This window comes from Condylura cristata, unplaced genomic scaffold, assembly GCF_000260355.1.
Source record: "Condylura cristata isolate star-nosed mole 26May11 unplaced genomic scaffold, ConCri1.0 scaffold00008, whole genome shotgun sequence".
Classification (NCBI taxonomy): Eukaryota; Metazoa; Chordata; class Mammalia; order Eulipotyphla; family Talpidae; genus Condylura; species Condylura cristata.
In genome coordinates this window covers 12,317,276-12,331,265 of record NW_004567109.1, presented here as the reverse complement: position 1 = coordinate 12,331,265, position 13,990 = coordinate 12,317,276, and the positions used below count along the sequence as shown (strand labels likewise).

The window sequence follows — 13,990 nt, the reverse complement described above, 5'->3', positions numbered from 1 at the left end:
CCGCCCCTGAGCCTCTGGCCTGTACTCTAGTTCTGTATGTACAAATAAATAAATCTTTAAAAAAAAAATAAAAGAAAAAGAAAAAGGAAAAATGAGAATTAAAACTAGTAGTTCCCAGGGTCTGTTTAGTGATTAAACAAAATAACATACACGGAATACCTAGTAAATACCTGACAGTATGTTAGTAATTATCATTATTATCATCACTATTATTTTAAGAGGAAGACAGAAGTTACAGGGGTTCAAATGATCAGCAAGGTAAATCAGTGAGTTATAAACTGTCCTTTATAATCAATCTAATTCCTTCTTTTATAATTTCAGACTCCAGAGCCTAACTGTAATTAACTCATCGACTCTCTGTAATAAATGCGGATTTGTCTACAGTTGACTGGTGGAAAAAGCAGTCTCAGGCCCTGCTTAGCCCAGTGTGAGCTGAACACCAAGCTCCATGAGCTCGTGGGTTGAGATAAAGTTTCCTTGGCCTGGAGACGCTGCCCAGCCCACTCCATGCCTGCATGACTAACCCCATGTAGGAAGTATTGAACCATGCAGGGCAGAGAAAATCTTGCTGAGCAAGAAGCAGGATATAGTAGCCGGAGGTTATTACAATGTGGTATGAGTATAAAGCATCCTGACCAGGAGTCAAGATCAGAGTTCTAGTCCCGGGCATGAATGCATGTTAAATCTACTTGCTAAAAAGAGCTTCCTTGCTTTCCAGCATAAATATTTGTCTCTTGTCATTTTTTTTAATGTACAATTGAATTCATTAAAAAGGACTATATGGGGCCTTACTGGTGGTGCAAGGTGTTAAAAGTGCAACACTATGAAGCTATCCAAAGGTAACTGCAGCACCGTTTGATCCCCGGCCAGGGAGCTGACCCACATGGCCTACAGACCTCTCCTGACCCACCCACTGATGGTGTATTTTACTGATTTGCCTGTTCTGCTTCCCATTTTGTCTCTAGTGAACCCTCTCATCCCCCACCCCTCTGGCCTGTACCCTAGCTCTTTTATGCATAAATAAAATCTTTTAAAAAAGGTCTATATGAAACATTAACTGTAAAATACAGTAGTATCATAATTATGAAGTCACCCTACCCGCATCCCCGCAAGAACTAGAAAATTACCAGTACCTTGCATCATTTACGTAGCCCTCACCTACTTATGTATTTCAGCTCTCTGCCTGCCTCACTTACTCTGCTCCCCTTCACCTCCTGCAACAGTTCATTTTCACCCCACCTCCTGACTGGCCTGCTGCAGACACTGTTGCTCCTAACAGGGACCCTCCCTTCCACACTCCAGCAAGATCTCTTTTCTCACCTTCTGAAACAGTGGCAGCCTGTTTGCCATCTTGCCTTTCTAGTTATTCATGCTTTCTAACCTTCAGGCTCATTCTCCAATAACCCGCCCGTGGGAACTTCTCAAAACTCCATCCACGGCCCTCAGCTTCCTCTAACCTACCCTCTCTGCTTCAGTTACAGACTATACACAGAGGGTCTCCATGCTAACATCTCCAGCCCTATTGCTCAGTGGCACATCTCTGCTGATAATCTACTGTATATCCTGATAATCTACTGTATATCCAAAAACAAACTCATCTTCTTCCTCTAACCATCTGCTTGCAGCATTCCCTGGCCCAGCGAAGGGCACAATCTCCCCTCACTTCCTAAGTCAAAAACCCTCGCATCACCCTTAACACATCCTTTTCCCAGAGTCACTTCCTACCTATTTCAGTCAGGTCATTCAGCTGCACCTACTTCTCCAAAGTCAGCAGAATCTGTTGGATCTATGCCATCATCACCATAATCCAAGCTGTGCCAAGGTACTCTCTCTACTCCTGGGTTGGCGGAGAACTCAGGACGCATTTTTTCTGTTTTCCAAATATATCATGACTTTTCCAACAACCCAACAGAATGATTCTCATAGTGTTTTCTGCAACCAACAAGTTCCACGAGCTCTGCCTTTCTGCAGTTTCTGCTTATTCTCCCATCTTAGATCACTCTTATTTCCTTGGGAGAGACTTCCTCACCAGGCCTAGCTCTCTTAATATACATTCTTCTTCTACTGTGTCTTCAGCATTTATCACCATTATAATTTAATACTCACTTGTAAAATCTTTATTAATGTCAACATCCCTTACCGGAGCTCCACAAGGACAGGAAAGGAGTATTTTTCTTCTTACTACTGCATGCCAAATGCACAACAATGTGCCATGCCTTTAGTTGTCACTTTAAAAATTGTATTTGTTGAGAGTTCTCCCTGGTGGCGCAGTGGGTTAAAGCACAGCACTAAGAAGCTAAAGCCACTTCAGCACAAGTTCAATCCCCGCCTGTCCCAGAGGTGACCACATGGCGTGGCAGACCTCTCCTGACCTACCCGCTGCTCCCCTCAGCAGTCAGCCTGCTCCTCACTCTCACTGCCCCTGCACCTCTGGTCTGGACCCCAGTTCTGTATGCATAAATAAATAAATCTTTTTAAAAAATGTATTTGTTGAATGAACAAGTGACACTGCACAGATAAAGACCACCCAGAGGGTGGGAAAGAGGGATTCATAAAATAGCCTTTCCAACAGTCTCTTTTTCTTATTTAATCTATTTTGACTGAGCATCGTCTTGGTTTTTAATTTTGTTTCCCAAGTAAATCAGTGTTAGTAATGCAATCAGAAAAATTCCTGTGCCCCATGACCCAACGAATAAAGGACCAGCACCCTGGAATCAGTTAGACGGGCTCCAGCTCTGGCACCAACCAACGGAACGACCTTGCAAAAGTCACCTGAATGCTGAGCTCAGTTTTCTTCTTTCTTTCTTTTTTTATTTTTTATTTTTTTTTTTTAAGATTTATTTATTCGTGCATACAGAACTGAGGTACAGGCCAGAGGCTCAGGGGCGGTGAGAGGCTTCACCAGAGACAGAGTGGGGAGCAGAACAGGCAGATGGACGAAGTACACTGCTGAGGGGAGCAGCGGGCGGGTCAGGAGAGGTCTGCCACGCCATGTGGTCACCTCCGGGGCGGGCGGGAATCGAACTCATGCGGAAGCGGCTTTTAGATTCTCAGTGCTGTGCTTTAACCCGCTGCGCCACCAGGGAGGGCCTCTTTTTTTATTTCTTAAAGATTTATTATTTATGCATACAGAACTGGGGTACCAGCCAGAGGTATGGGAGGGTTAGTGGATGCACCAGAGTGGGGAGCAGAACAGGCAGATGTACTGAAACACACTGCTGAGGGGAGCAGCCAGAGGGTCAGGAGAGGTCTGCTGCGCCATGTAGGTCATCTCCCGGCTGGGGATCGAACTTGTGTTGCAGTGGCTGTGGCAGCTTCAAATTGCTGCACTTTAAACTGCTGTGCCACCAGGGAGGGCCCAGTTTTCTTATTTCTAAGATCGAGAAAAGATACTGAACATCTGACACATGAGATTAATGATCCCCAGTAAAATGCAGACACAACACATCACCTGGGTTCCTTGTGTTACTATTATTTTAACTATTGCTATTCTTGGTTTACTAATACCATCATCACCAAAGTTTACACTAATCATCAGAGGGCTCTTTAATAATTAGCATTCTACTATGCTGCTAATGATGAACAAGTTTCTTTTTGAAAAATACCCTCTCATGAAACTGTTACATGAAGGCCCTAAGGGCCGAAGCTGCCAATGAGCTGCATTTCTGAAAAAGCATTCTTAGAAGAACGTGGCCAAAGGCCCTAGTGGGCATTGTTTTGTTGAATGCCACATCTTTGTTATCTGCTCTGGCATTTTTCCAAGGCTTCTTGGTGTGTGAGGAATGCAGAGAAAATCTGAAGTAAACTATACTAAGTTATATTTTAACTCTGTAAGTATAAGGGACCCCACTTCAATCTTTCTGCATCACCTCTGATTTGACTTCTGGCCCAAATACATGACATAGGAGGGAGTTTACTGTTTGGCGCATTCCTGTTCTCCTGACCAGTGACCAGGCTGAACAACTGGGCTACCTTGGCTCCAGCAGGCCTTGTTCCACTCCCCAAGCCATCTCCCTCACGGCGTTGCTGATCTCGTGACGGGACGTGTACGCGAAGCAGACATTCAGAAAACACCTGAGAAGGCAAGAACCATGAGGGGGCAGATTAAGGACAGCGTCGCAACTGGGTTACGGAGCACCCTACCTTCCCTGGAAGAATAAGCCCGTACCAAAATGCTAACCTGGGTTCCTCTGAAAAGAAAGATTATGAATTTCTTGTGTTTTCCAACATGGGCCCTCCCTGGTGGCACAATGGGTTAGAACAGAGCACTGCAAGCTAGCCACAGCTGCTTCAGTGCGAGTTCGATCCCTGGCCTCAGAGGTGACCCACATGGCGTGGTAGACCTCTCCTGTCCCGCCTGCTACTCCCCTCAGCAGTGTACTTCATTGATCTGTCTATTCTGCTCCCCACTCTGTCTCTGGTGAATCCTCTTACCATCACTGCATCTCTGGCCTGTACCCCAGTTCTGTTTGTATAAATAAATAAATCTTTAAAAAAAAAAAACTTCAATAAACAAACAAACATGGTGTTAGATTCGGTCACAATGAATATTAAATCAGTCTTATTACCCTCCTAACCTTCTCTTCCACTGCCAATCAGCTTTCAGAGGATGCAAATTTGCACAAATGAGAACAGGGAAGAAATTTGGGGAAAAGTAAATCCACTGCCAAACCTACATTATATTCCAGAGTCACACGTCATGCAGTCTGGTTACTGAACTCTGCTCCCCTCTGTCTGTATAACTCATCCCACCCATGGGTTAAAGGTAGGACAGAAAAAGCATTTCTGGAAAGCCTACTGCAATTCCCATCCCATTCTCTGTCAAGCCTCTTACACCAAATACAGACTGTGTCTCCCTAAAGCTAGCATGGAGTAAAAGATTGCCACAGGTCCCGAGAAGAAACCTGAAAACTTACTTGTTATAGTTCTTGGTGGCCCGCACAGCTTGGGCAATCAGCTCCTGCAGATCCAAGGGCAGCAAATGGAGATCACCCAGGACGCGGATACACACCCCGTGCTTCTGCAGTTTGTCCCTGGTTGGGGGAGAGAATGGGGTTGGGACAGAGCAGCTGAGCTGGAGAGAGCAAGCACGAGAGGCACTGCACTGCAGGTGGGGAGCGCCTTCCTGTGTGCCAGGCCCGGCCCTGTAGGTATTCCTCCATGTGTCTCCTCGACAGCTCTGAAGAGTTCCCTACATTCCTCCCTTTACTGCAGGAAACCGAGGCTCCCTCAGCATAGTCAGAGGGGATTGCCCAAGGTCATGCAGCCATCAAATGCTTGTCAGGTCTGTCTGATTTGAGAACCCAAACTCTTTGCCACACACTGAAAAGTCTCACGTGTGTAATACACCTGCGAGTTGCAAGTTATGTGTTCTGTAGTATGTTTGTCCCACTTTGACAAGTGAATAAACTCCTCAGGGCAGGAGCTGTATTATTAGTTCCTTCTGTCTCTTCTGGTTAAATGCCATATAGAGACATCTAATGTTAGTTACAAGTTTACTAAGAGCCAGACACTGGGTATCACCCCCCTTTATAGATGGAGAAAATAAGGCTCAGGGAGGCTAGGTGATTTGCTCAAGATCAGGCCACTTGTGAGTAGAAAGCCAGAATTTGATGCTACAAATCTGGCTCCAGAGTCTATCCCCTTAATCACAGCAGCTGGGTATCACTCCCAAACTCTATCCACTGAGCTAGAAATCACTATCACCCAACTGTTTCAATGCAAAGGCTGTGACGAATGGAATGACCAGCACTGGAAACAGGAGCGTACCATCACTGTGGGTTTGGGTGTCCAGCAGGTCCCAGACACATTTATTCTCCAGCACATTTCCTCAAGAGTAAAGCAAGATCTCATCACCTAGTTTTGAGAACCCACTGGAATTACTGGCAAATACCTACTCAAATCAAGGCTAACTTTGAAAACTACCTGGATTCAAGTCCCAGTGGGACCACTTACTGGCTGCCTGACCACACAGGGTGGCTGGTGCTGAGAGCAGGCATGTGAAGATGCTCATTCTCAGCCCGGGGGCATGACCTGGGCGAGTCTGCAGAGGAGACCTGGTGGGCAGTCAGGAGACCTGGGTTCCTGACCTGGCTTTGCCACCAGTTTACCATGTGACCCTGGGCAAGCCTTTCTCTTCTCAATGCAAGGCTTCAGCTTCCAACAAATGAAAATGAACAAGGCGAGTGATTTTCCAACTTTCTTTTAGCCAAAGAACTATTTCTTCCAACCAAATCTTAAACAGAAACCAAGTGCGTGAAATAGGTAAATGCATACCGGTATCCTATATCCTAATTGCTCTGGGTTCTATTTCCATCCTGCTTGTACAGCCACTCCTCAGAACTGTGGGGTTCTGTCTGTTGCTGGAAAACCACTGCTAGAATCTCTTCTTGCTCCATCCATGGCTTCATGATAACCTAAGACCATTATTACTGGCAGATTAGAGCGATCTCAGCAGCAACTTTAGGGACATGCATTTTGATCTTTTGGGAACTGTGAGACTGCAGAGTAGAAGACAACAGCTCAGCTCTGGAGTCAGAGAGATGCAAGTATGCAAGTTACCCCTGCTTCCCTGATAGATGTATGACCCAAGGTGTATGCCCAGACTTCCCCAGATTTTACTTTCCTCCTTTCCATAACTAGGCTAATATTATCGTTCTCATGATAAAATATAAAATACATGTTAGGCCCAGGGCCTGGCACACAGTATAAGCACTTAGAAGAGGTGACAGTCGTGTGAAGTGCAGAAGAATCTGAACACCTGGAATGAGCCCCACATCTCCACCTTTCTCCTGGTGTGGGAACTCAATGTCACACCAATCTGCACAGGGACAGAAGTGACAGAAGTACTCTAGACCCAGTGCTGCTAGAGCGCGAGGCTCTCTTTATCATCTTCCTGGTCCTACAGGAGAAGAAGCTGGGCAGTGAATAGCTAGAATGAAGCCATGAACAGTCCTAGCTCGACCCAATTCCACTTTGAAGCCATCCAACCAACTTCCTCTTCGTACCTGTCGAGATGTGCTAGTGAAGTTAAACTGACGCTAAGAGTCTGACTGAAGCTATAGCTAAGACGGGGTCTGACGCTTCCCATAAAGGCCTTTTATGCATCATCCAGGAGACATGCGGGGACTACAGTACCTTTAGGGATGAGTGCACAGCAGAAAATGACTTTTTCAACATTTCTTTCACTCTATCCCCCTGGCCACATTAATTAGCCCTACGGTAGAAACTGGTTGGCCAGTGAAGGCATATGGTTCATTCTGGGCCATTCTCTCGAAGTAGAGAGATCTGGTTCATAGAGCAAAGGAAGTGTGTGAAGAGAAAATATCTAATGGATTTCAAAACTTCACTTTAGTTTTCCTTAAGACTGGCTGTACTTGTCCTCAAATTCTGTGAAATAGTTCTACTGGAAAAAAAAATGAAAACCAGGGGCCCTCCCTGGTGGTGCAACAGGTTAAAGCCCAGCACTATGAAGCTAACCACAGCCACTGCAGCACGAGTTCTATCCCTGGCCAGGGAGTGACCCACATGGCGCGGCAGACCTCTCCTGACCCGCCCGCTGCTCCCCTCAGCAGTGTACTTCGTCAATCTGCTGTTCTGCTCCCCACTCTGTCTCTGGTGAGTCCTCTCACCCCCACACCTCTGGCCTGTACCCCAGTTCCTGCATGCATAAATAAATCTTTTTTAAAAAACAAGAAAAATCAGCTTGCGATGAGATCAGTACAAGATTACAGAGCTCCTGTGAGAAGCCTCGCATGAGAAAGCTGAGGGTCAGGGAATGAGGGAGGTGGTAGAAGAACATGCTCTGCCCTCTGTCAGCATCTTACTGTTCTTCCATCAAGCGTGTGAACTTCTGCCGGGCCAGATCCATGAGCCCGTCTACCTCACTCTTGGAGCGTTTGAAGTTCTCAATGCTGAACGCGTAGACCGTCACCTCTAGGATGCCCAGGTTCAAACACCAGCGCAGAGTCTGAGAGGGGTGCAAGGAAGAGCGGGCAGGGAAGTGAGATGCCTCGACTCCCATACGATGCTGAAGGGAGGAGACAGACTTTCCTCCTCCCCAAAGCCTAAAACTAGGATATCACCAGCGCTTCTGTCAGGTTAATAAACCAAATATACAGAAAGCCATCACTTGAGAAACTAAAACATTAACTTAGAGAATGCTACTATGCTGACACTGCTGTGGTCTTCTGGAAAGAGCTCTTTGTCCAGAGCCAGAGTCGAGGCTCCCGTCCCTGTCGCCATCATGCACTTGCTATGTGACTGAAGGCAAATCATTCAATCTCTTTGGGCCTAAAGCTCCTTACTGGTAAAATGGGATCAAAATCCGTACCTCACAAAGTGACTAACAAATAATATAAAATTACAAGGTGTTATTACTCACAGCATAATGTCATTATTTTGTAGACTGAGAGGTTGATGAATTATAGGAATAAAAGCAACAAGTGCACAGCTGTGTAGAATTTCAGTCTGCAAAGGGTTTTCACATACATTTCATGAATTCTTCAAACAACCACTTGAAAATGACATTTTTTCCAAGCCTACATAAAACTCAGGTATAGAGAGTAGAAGAAATGTGTCAAAGTCTACAATGCTACACTCTGGATTCCTTATATGAAATTCTAGAACAGCAAAAATTCATCTGCAGTGTATGTATTCAGAACAGTGGTTGCCTGGACAAGTGAGAAGAAGTTGGTTCAGGGTTTGACGAGAAAGGCACACTAGGGAACCTTCTAGAGAGGAAACAGATAAATGCCATTGTAAAAACTCAAAATCTGTGTATTTCACTATGAAATTTTACCTCAATGGAAAAAAAAAGGTAAAAATCAAACTTGATCCTTTAGAGTATTCCAACTCACAACGTCTAAAGGAGAACAAAATGGATCTGAGAGAACAATTTTGAGATGGAGGGCCTGGGAGTTAAAAGTAGGGGACTGAAGAAAATCCAGAAGCACTGAATAGAGAAGAACAGCTGCCTTGCTAATCTTGTAACATACACACAGACACACCCTGACTCACTGCTACATCAGGAAAATTACCAATGAGTGGCTGACACCTGAGCGGGTTCTGGCCCCACAGAGCTTCTACACAGGGATACCACAGTTGGCGAAGATCCCGCCACTGACGTCAGTCAACACATCTGCTAATAATAGCTTCGTTCTTTGAGCACTTACTTTACTCCCGGTCCTGTGCCAATGCTTTCCACTGTGTTGCCTTGTTTAATCCTCAAATAATCTCCTGAGGTAGGGACTATCACTATCTCCATTTTACAGGTGAAGACACTGAGGCAAAGAGAAGCTACACAACTCGCTGGAGGTCACAGAGCCAGGAAGTGGCAGAGTAGGAGTGCAGCGAGTTCTGAGGGACTCCAGAGCTTCAGCTTCTAAGCACAAGGCAACACTGTCTCTGATCCAGTCATGAAGAGCAGCTGGGGTCAACAAGCCTAAAAGCCACCCCTGCAGAGAGAACCTCAGTAGGCCTATCGCTCTCCACCTGTGGAAAGAAACCCACAGGCCCTGAAGGCAAAGAACATCACTGCCCACCATTGCACTGTGCTCTTGTGCCAGTGAGCTGAGACGTGGGGGCTGCGGGCCATAATTCCATTCTGCTGTTAAATATAATGTTTCCCAATTTGCAATATGTATTAAAGGCACAGGATGTTCATGACCTTTGCTTACAGTGATGTCCTGGGTTATCTGGCATTCTCCCCAGTTTAAGCACTGAAAGGCCTGTGTCTTGAGAAGCTAGCTGGCCTCAGGCAAACCAGGAAGGGTAGTCACCCTTTGCTTTGCATCACAAATAGCACTTCTGGGAACTTATTCTGCAATAATACTATTTATAAATGTTTATTTATAAATGTTCAATAGAGCAGCTAAACAAATTATGTCACATCCGCATGATAAAATATTCCAAAGTCATAAAGTCAAAGTTAAAACATACAGTTAGAAAGTCTATCTATCTACCTAAAAAAATACTTGCCAAAATGTCAGGTAAAAATAAGATTATCACTTTTAGCAATTTCATCAATGCTAAGTCACATTAGGACATATCACAAAGACTGGCACAAGGCACAGGAAACTATCAACTGTTGATTTATTATGGTGGTAGAAGAGACAATTTTGTTCTTACTTCTAGTATTTAATTTTTTAATGCTGAGATGTCAGCAATAATAAAACACACAAGCAGCTATAAACAAACATCAACACTCACAAACCACAACAAACTCAGGGCCTGGGCTGCTGGCCACCATCCAATTCTCTAGACTCTTCCCCTTGGGTCCTGCTGCCCATACCCACCTCAGCCAGCTTGTTGAAGCCCTGTGAGTGGCCCTCCTGCCGTTCCACTTGGCACTTTCTGGCATAGCGGCGGTTTCCATCCATTATAAACGCAATGTGTTTGGGCATTGGCCCCGCCTGTGAAGGAGACAAGGGATGAGCGGCCATGTATCCTCCAGGACAAAGGAGACACCTCACCTTATGCTGAAAGGACTGAGCTAAAATAAAAGCCTTGAGGAAGGACATTGGGTATTATGTCTTTTTAGTTCAATACATGGGTAGTAAGCACTTTTACTTATGTGTTTATTGAACACTAAACTTAGTGCATGCCAGGAACTATACTGTACTTCTTATATGTCACTTTACTTATTTTTATCATATGAACATGTAAAACAAACAGTATTATCTTCATTTCATAGGTTAAAAAAATCCTGCATCTCTGAAAGGTCAGGAGACTTGCACAAGTCACACCATGAAGCAGCAGGAAAGTGGAGATTCAAGCTGGGGTCTGTTGCTTTTAGACTTATTGTTAACCAGACTCTTCCCCACTACCTTGGTTTCACTCGTCCTCTGGAAGGCACAGGCAGGAGAGTAACAGTGTAGAAAGATGCAGAGGGCGCCCTCCACGTGAAAGATGCCCAAGTTTGGTACAAGGTTCCTTAGTTCCACCCAACTGCTCTTGCTAGGGCCTAGGATTGTTCTAATTTTGTTGTCTAACAGCAGGATTTTTATAAAAACTTAAATATCAGGAGCCACTTCAGAAAAAAAAAATTGGGGAGGGGGGCAAAATATCTAAAATTCACCCCTTACTTCATTTTCCCTCTGTGGAGGGACTCCACTGCTTCTTCCCCCACCCTCCCCAACATTTTCTACTTGCACCCCCCACACGCTGTCTTCTAAAAAAGTCTCAATCAAGTCATCCAGTATGTTCTTCCCAACACGTCTATAGTGGCTCCCTGTGGAATTATTGTCCGTTTCCAACTGCTTGAGATCACTTGGCATTTGGATGTGTGAGTGTGTGGGTAAGTATAAGGTTTGCTGCCTTGTAAGTTCATTGCTACCTGCTGCTTGACAACCTGTGGCTGAAAACAAAACCGAGGGCCCTCTCTGGTGGCACAACGAGTTAAAGCTCAGCAATGTGAAGCTGTCCGAAGCCACTTCAGCACAAGTTGGATTCCTGGCCAGGGAAGTGACCCACATGGAGTGGCAGACCCTTCCTGACCCACCCACTGGTCCCCTCAACAGTGTATTTTAGTACATCGGCCTGTTCTGCTCCCCACTCTGCCTCTGGTGAATCCTCTCACTCCCCCGCACCTCTGGCCTGTACCTCAGAAAAATCTATAAAAAATCTATAAAAAAAAGAAAGAAAAGAAAAACAAAACCAAGCTGAATGACACTGTGACTCCCAGAGAAAGAGCTATGGAATATTTGGGAAAGCAAAGGGCATGTAGGAAATAGAGTGACCACAGTCTTCAAATGACTGAAAAGCTGCTCCTATAATACTAATTAACATGTGAGACATTTTGTTCGGTGTTTTTTCTGTATACTTCACTTAACCCTTGAAAATACCATATCAGAGGTGGGAAGAGTGCAATGGATTCTGATGATGCCACACGGGTGAATTGGTGATGAGAAGCCCATGGGGATTACAACTGAGATGAAAAAATGCACAAAATGAAGAATGTTTAAAAATATAAAATAACCAAAAAAAAAAAAACCCCAAAACATATCAGGGGCCCTCCCTGGTGGTGTAACAGGTTAGGATGCAGCACTGCAAGCTGCCACATCCCCTTCAGGGCGAGTTCTATGCCCAGCCCTGGAGGTGACCCACAGGGTGTGGCAGACCTCTCCTGACCCACCCACTGCTCCCCTCAGCAATGTTCTTTGTTGATCAGCCTCTTCTGCTCCCCTCTGTCTCCGGTGAATCCTCTCACCACCCCTGCACCTCTGGCTTGTATCCCAGTTCTGTATGCATAAATAAATAAATCTTTAAAAACAGAAAATACCATATCAAGGGATAATGAATGATAGTGTGGTGCTTTCAACTGATGACTGCCTCCAGAGCTCAAACTCTCTACCAATATGCTCTACTGCCACATCAAAGAAAGATAATTATTCATCTAAATTCAGAGGTTAGTAACAAAAAGACAACAGATCAAAGTTCGACATAATCAAATTTCAGTTTCTACAAGACTGCATTAACAATTTATACTGCAAAAACAATATTAGCAACTCTGGGACTTCCAGAAAACATAAGTTAGGACAATAAACTGCCAAAGAGGCAGACCTGGAAACTACCTCCCCCAATTCCAAGATTCTTTAGTTGCATCACTAAATTCCATTCAATGGGCTACTCATGTTTAATAAGTTTGGTACAAGATTACCGTAGTCACCAGAAAAGCACCAACTGGTGCTGTGGGTCTCTCCTCACCTTTATGATGCTGGCACAGAGCCACTCCCAAAATGTCAGCTCTCCTTCCTTGATCCATGACATAATTCTTGCTCTAGCAGAAGATAAGCTCTGAACAAGGCGCCAGCCAGGTAACCCTGGATAAGCAAGAATCAGGTGTCACCAGACCAGAGGTTGCAGACCGCTTCGGTGATTTCTGGGGAATCACCTCGACTGTGGTAGCGAGCAAGAGCATCCAAAGGCAAGCGTCTACGACTAATCTTTCAGCTCCCAGCATGTAAGCCAATGGGACGATGGGGGCAGAGGCCTTTCCTCGGTTCTCCTGGCATAGTGGACCTTGCTCCCACCCCTTCCTCAGTACACACACCGACCTCTTCTGAACGTCAACACAGGCTTCTTGTCACGTCGTGGTGCCTAGAGATTGACCCTTCTCCGCTGCTTCCTCCTCCTCTTCCCCCAGGACGTTTCCCACTCTGCACTCGGGGTCACTCACCTCTTTAGATGTCGCACCCGATACCGCCTACCTCAGTGGTCTTCCAATTAATTACCCCCTCATGTGTCACTTCCACTGCCCCCTCCTTCTCTCCCAATGCTGCCTCTCCCAGTCACCTCGGTCTCCTCTCCTTCACCGGATCGGCTGCGTCCGGCACCCTTTTACTGCCCCAGCGGGCCCCCACTTCCGCACGACGTGGCGCAGGAGGAATACGTCATCGCTGGGCGCAAGGACACGTCCCCTCCCGCCACCCAATGGGCGGGGCCTCGCTTGCGCCGCGGGCTCGGAGGCGGAGCTAACTCGCGCTTGGGGACTCGGAGCGGGTCCTAGGGGCAGGCCAGCTCACGTGACCGAGGGAGTCGGGGTTCCGCCACGTGCTGGGGGACCCAGCTGGGGCCAGACCATCTGGGCGTGCCGAGATGTGTAGATTTATTTGGGTGGCCTCAGGCAGGCTGCGTTACAGGGCGTTAATTCGGGGAGCCGTGTCAGAAACGCAAAGGCGTCGCCGCGGTGGTGGTGGTCAGGTAGGGTCCTGCTAGCCGGGAGGCCGTGGAGCGCCGCAGAACTGGGCTGTAAAGCCATGCCAGGGATCTTTAAAATTGTGCTTTTACTGTTTGCTGTCTCATTTAGTGATTTCACCGATTGCTGGGGTCCTAGCCCAGTCTCAGAGATCCACTTGATATTAATCTATTTCGTGCTAAAGCAAGGCACTCACACTTTAGGATCTGCGAATACTCAGATCTACCCAAAGGGGGAAAAATGGGTAAAGTCAGAAGGAACACCGCCCAAAGAAAGACAGGAAGGTCTTTGGTA

General features: G+C 46.0%; 1 protein-coding gene across 2 annotated transcripts in view; it reads right to left on the bottom strand.

The window, feature by feature from the left end:
• DHDDS (dehydrodolichyl diphosphate synthase) overlaps positions 1–13,376 on the bottom strand; it is a 29,407-nt gene extending 16,031 nt beyond the window's left edge. Inside the window, exons 1-6 of one of the 2 annotated variants that reach the window (XM_004678650.2) lie at positions 13,294–13,376; positions 12,706–12,821; positions 10,296–10,412; positions 7,827–7,969; positions 4,917–5,033; positions 3,973–4,074 (exon numbers count right to left, since the gene is read on the bottom strand). In XM_004678650.2, coding sequence (XP_004678707.1) covers positions 3,973–4,074; positions 4,917–5,033; positions 7,827–7,969; positions 10,296–10,412; positions 12,706–12,768 — 542 coding nt within the window. In that variant the 5' untranslated portion in view covers positions 12,769–12,821; positions 13,294–13,376. Of the gene's footprint in view, positions 1–3,972; positions 4,075–4,916; positions 5,034–7,826; positions 7,970–10,295; positions 10,413–12,705; positions 12,822–13,177 lie in introns of both variants that reach the window. The other variant, XM_012722515.1, reaches the window with a different exon arrangement.
• Between the last annotated feature and the right edge of the window lie 614 nt (positions 13,377–13,990).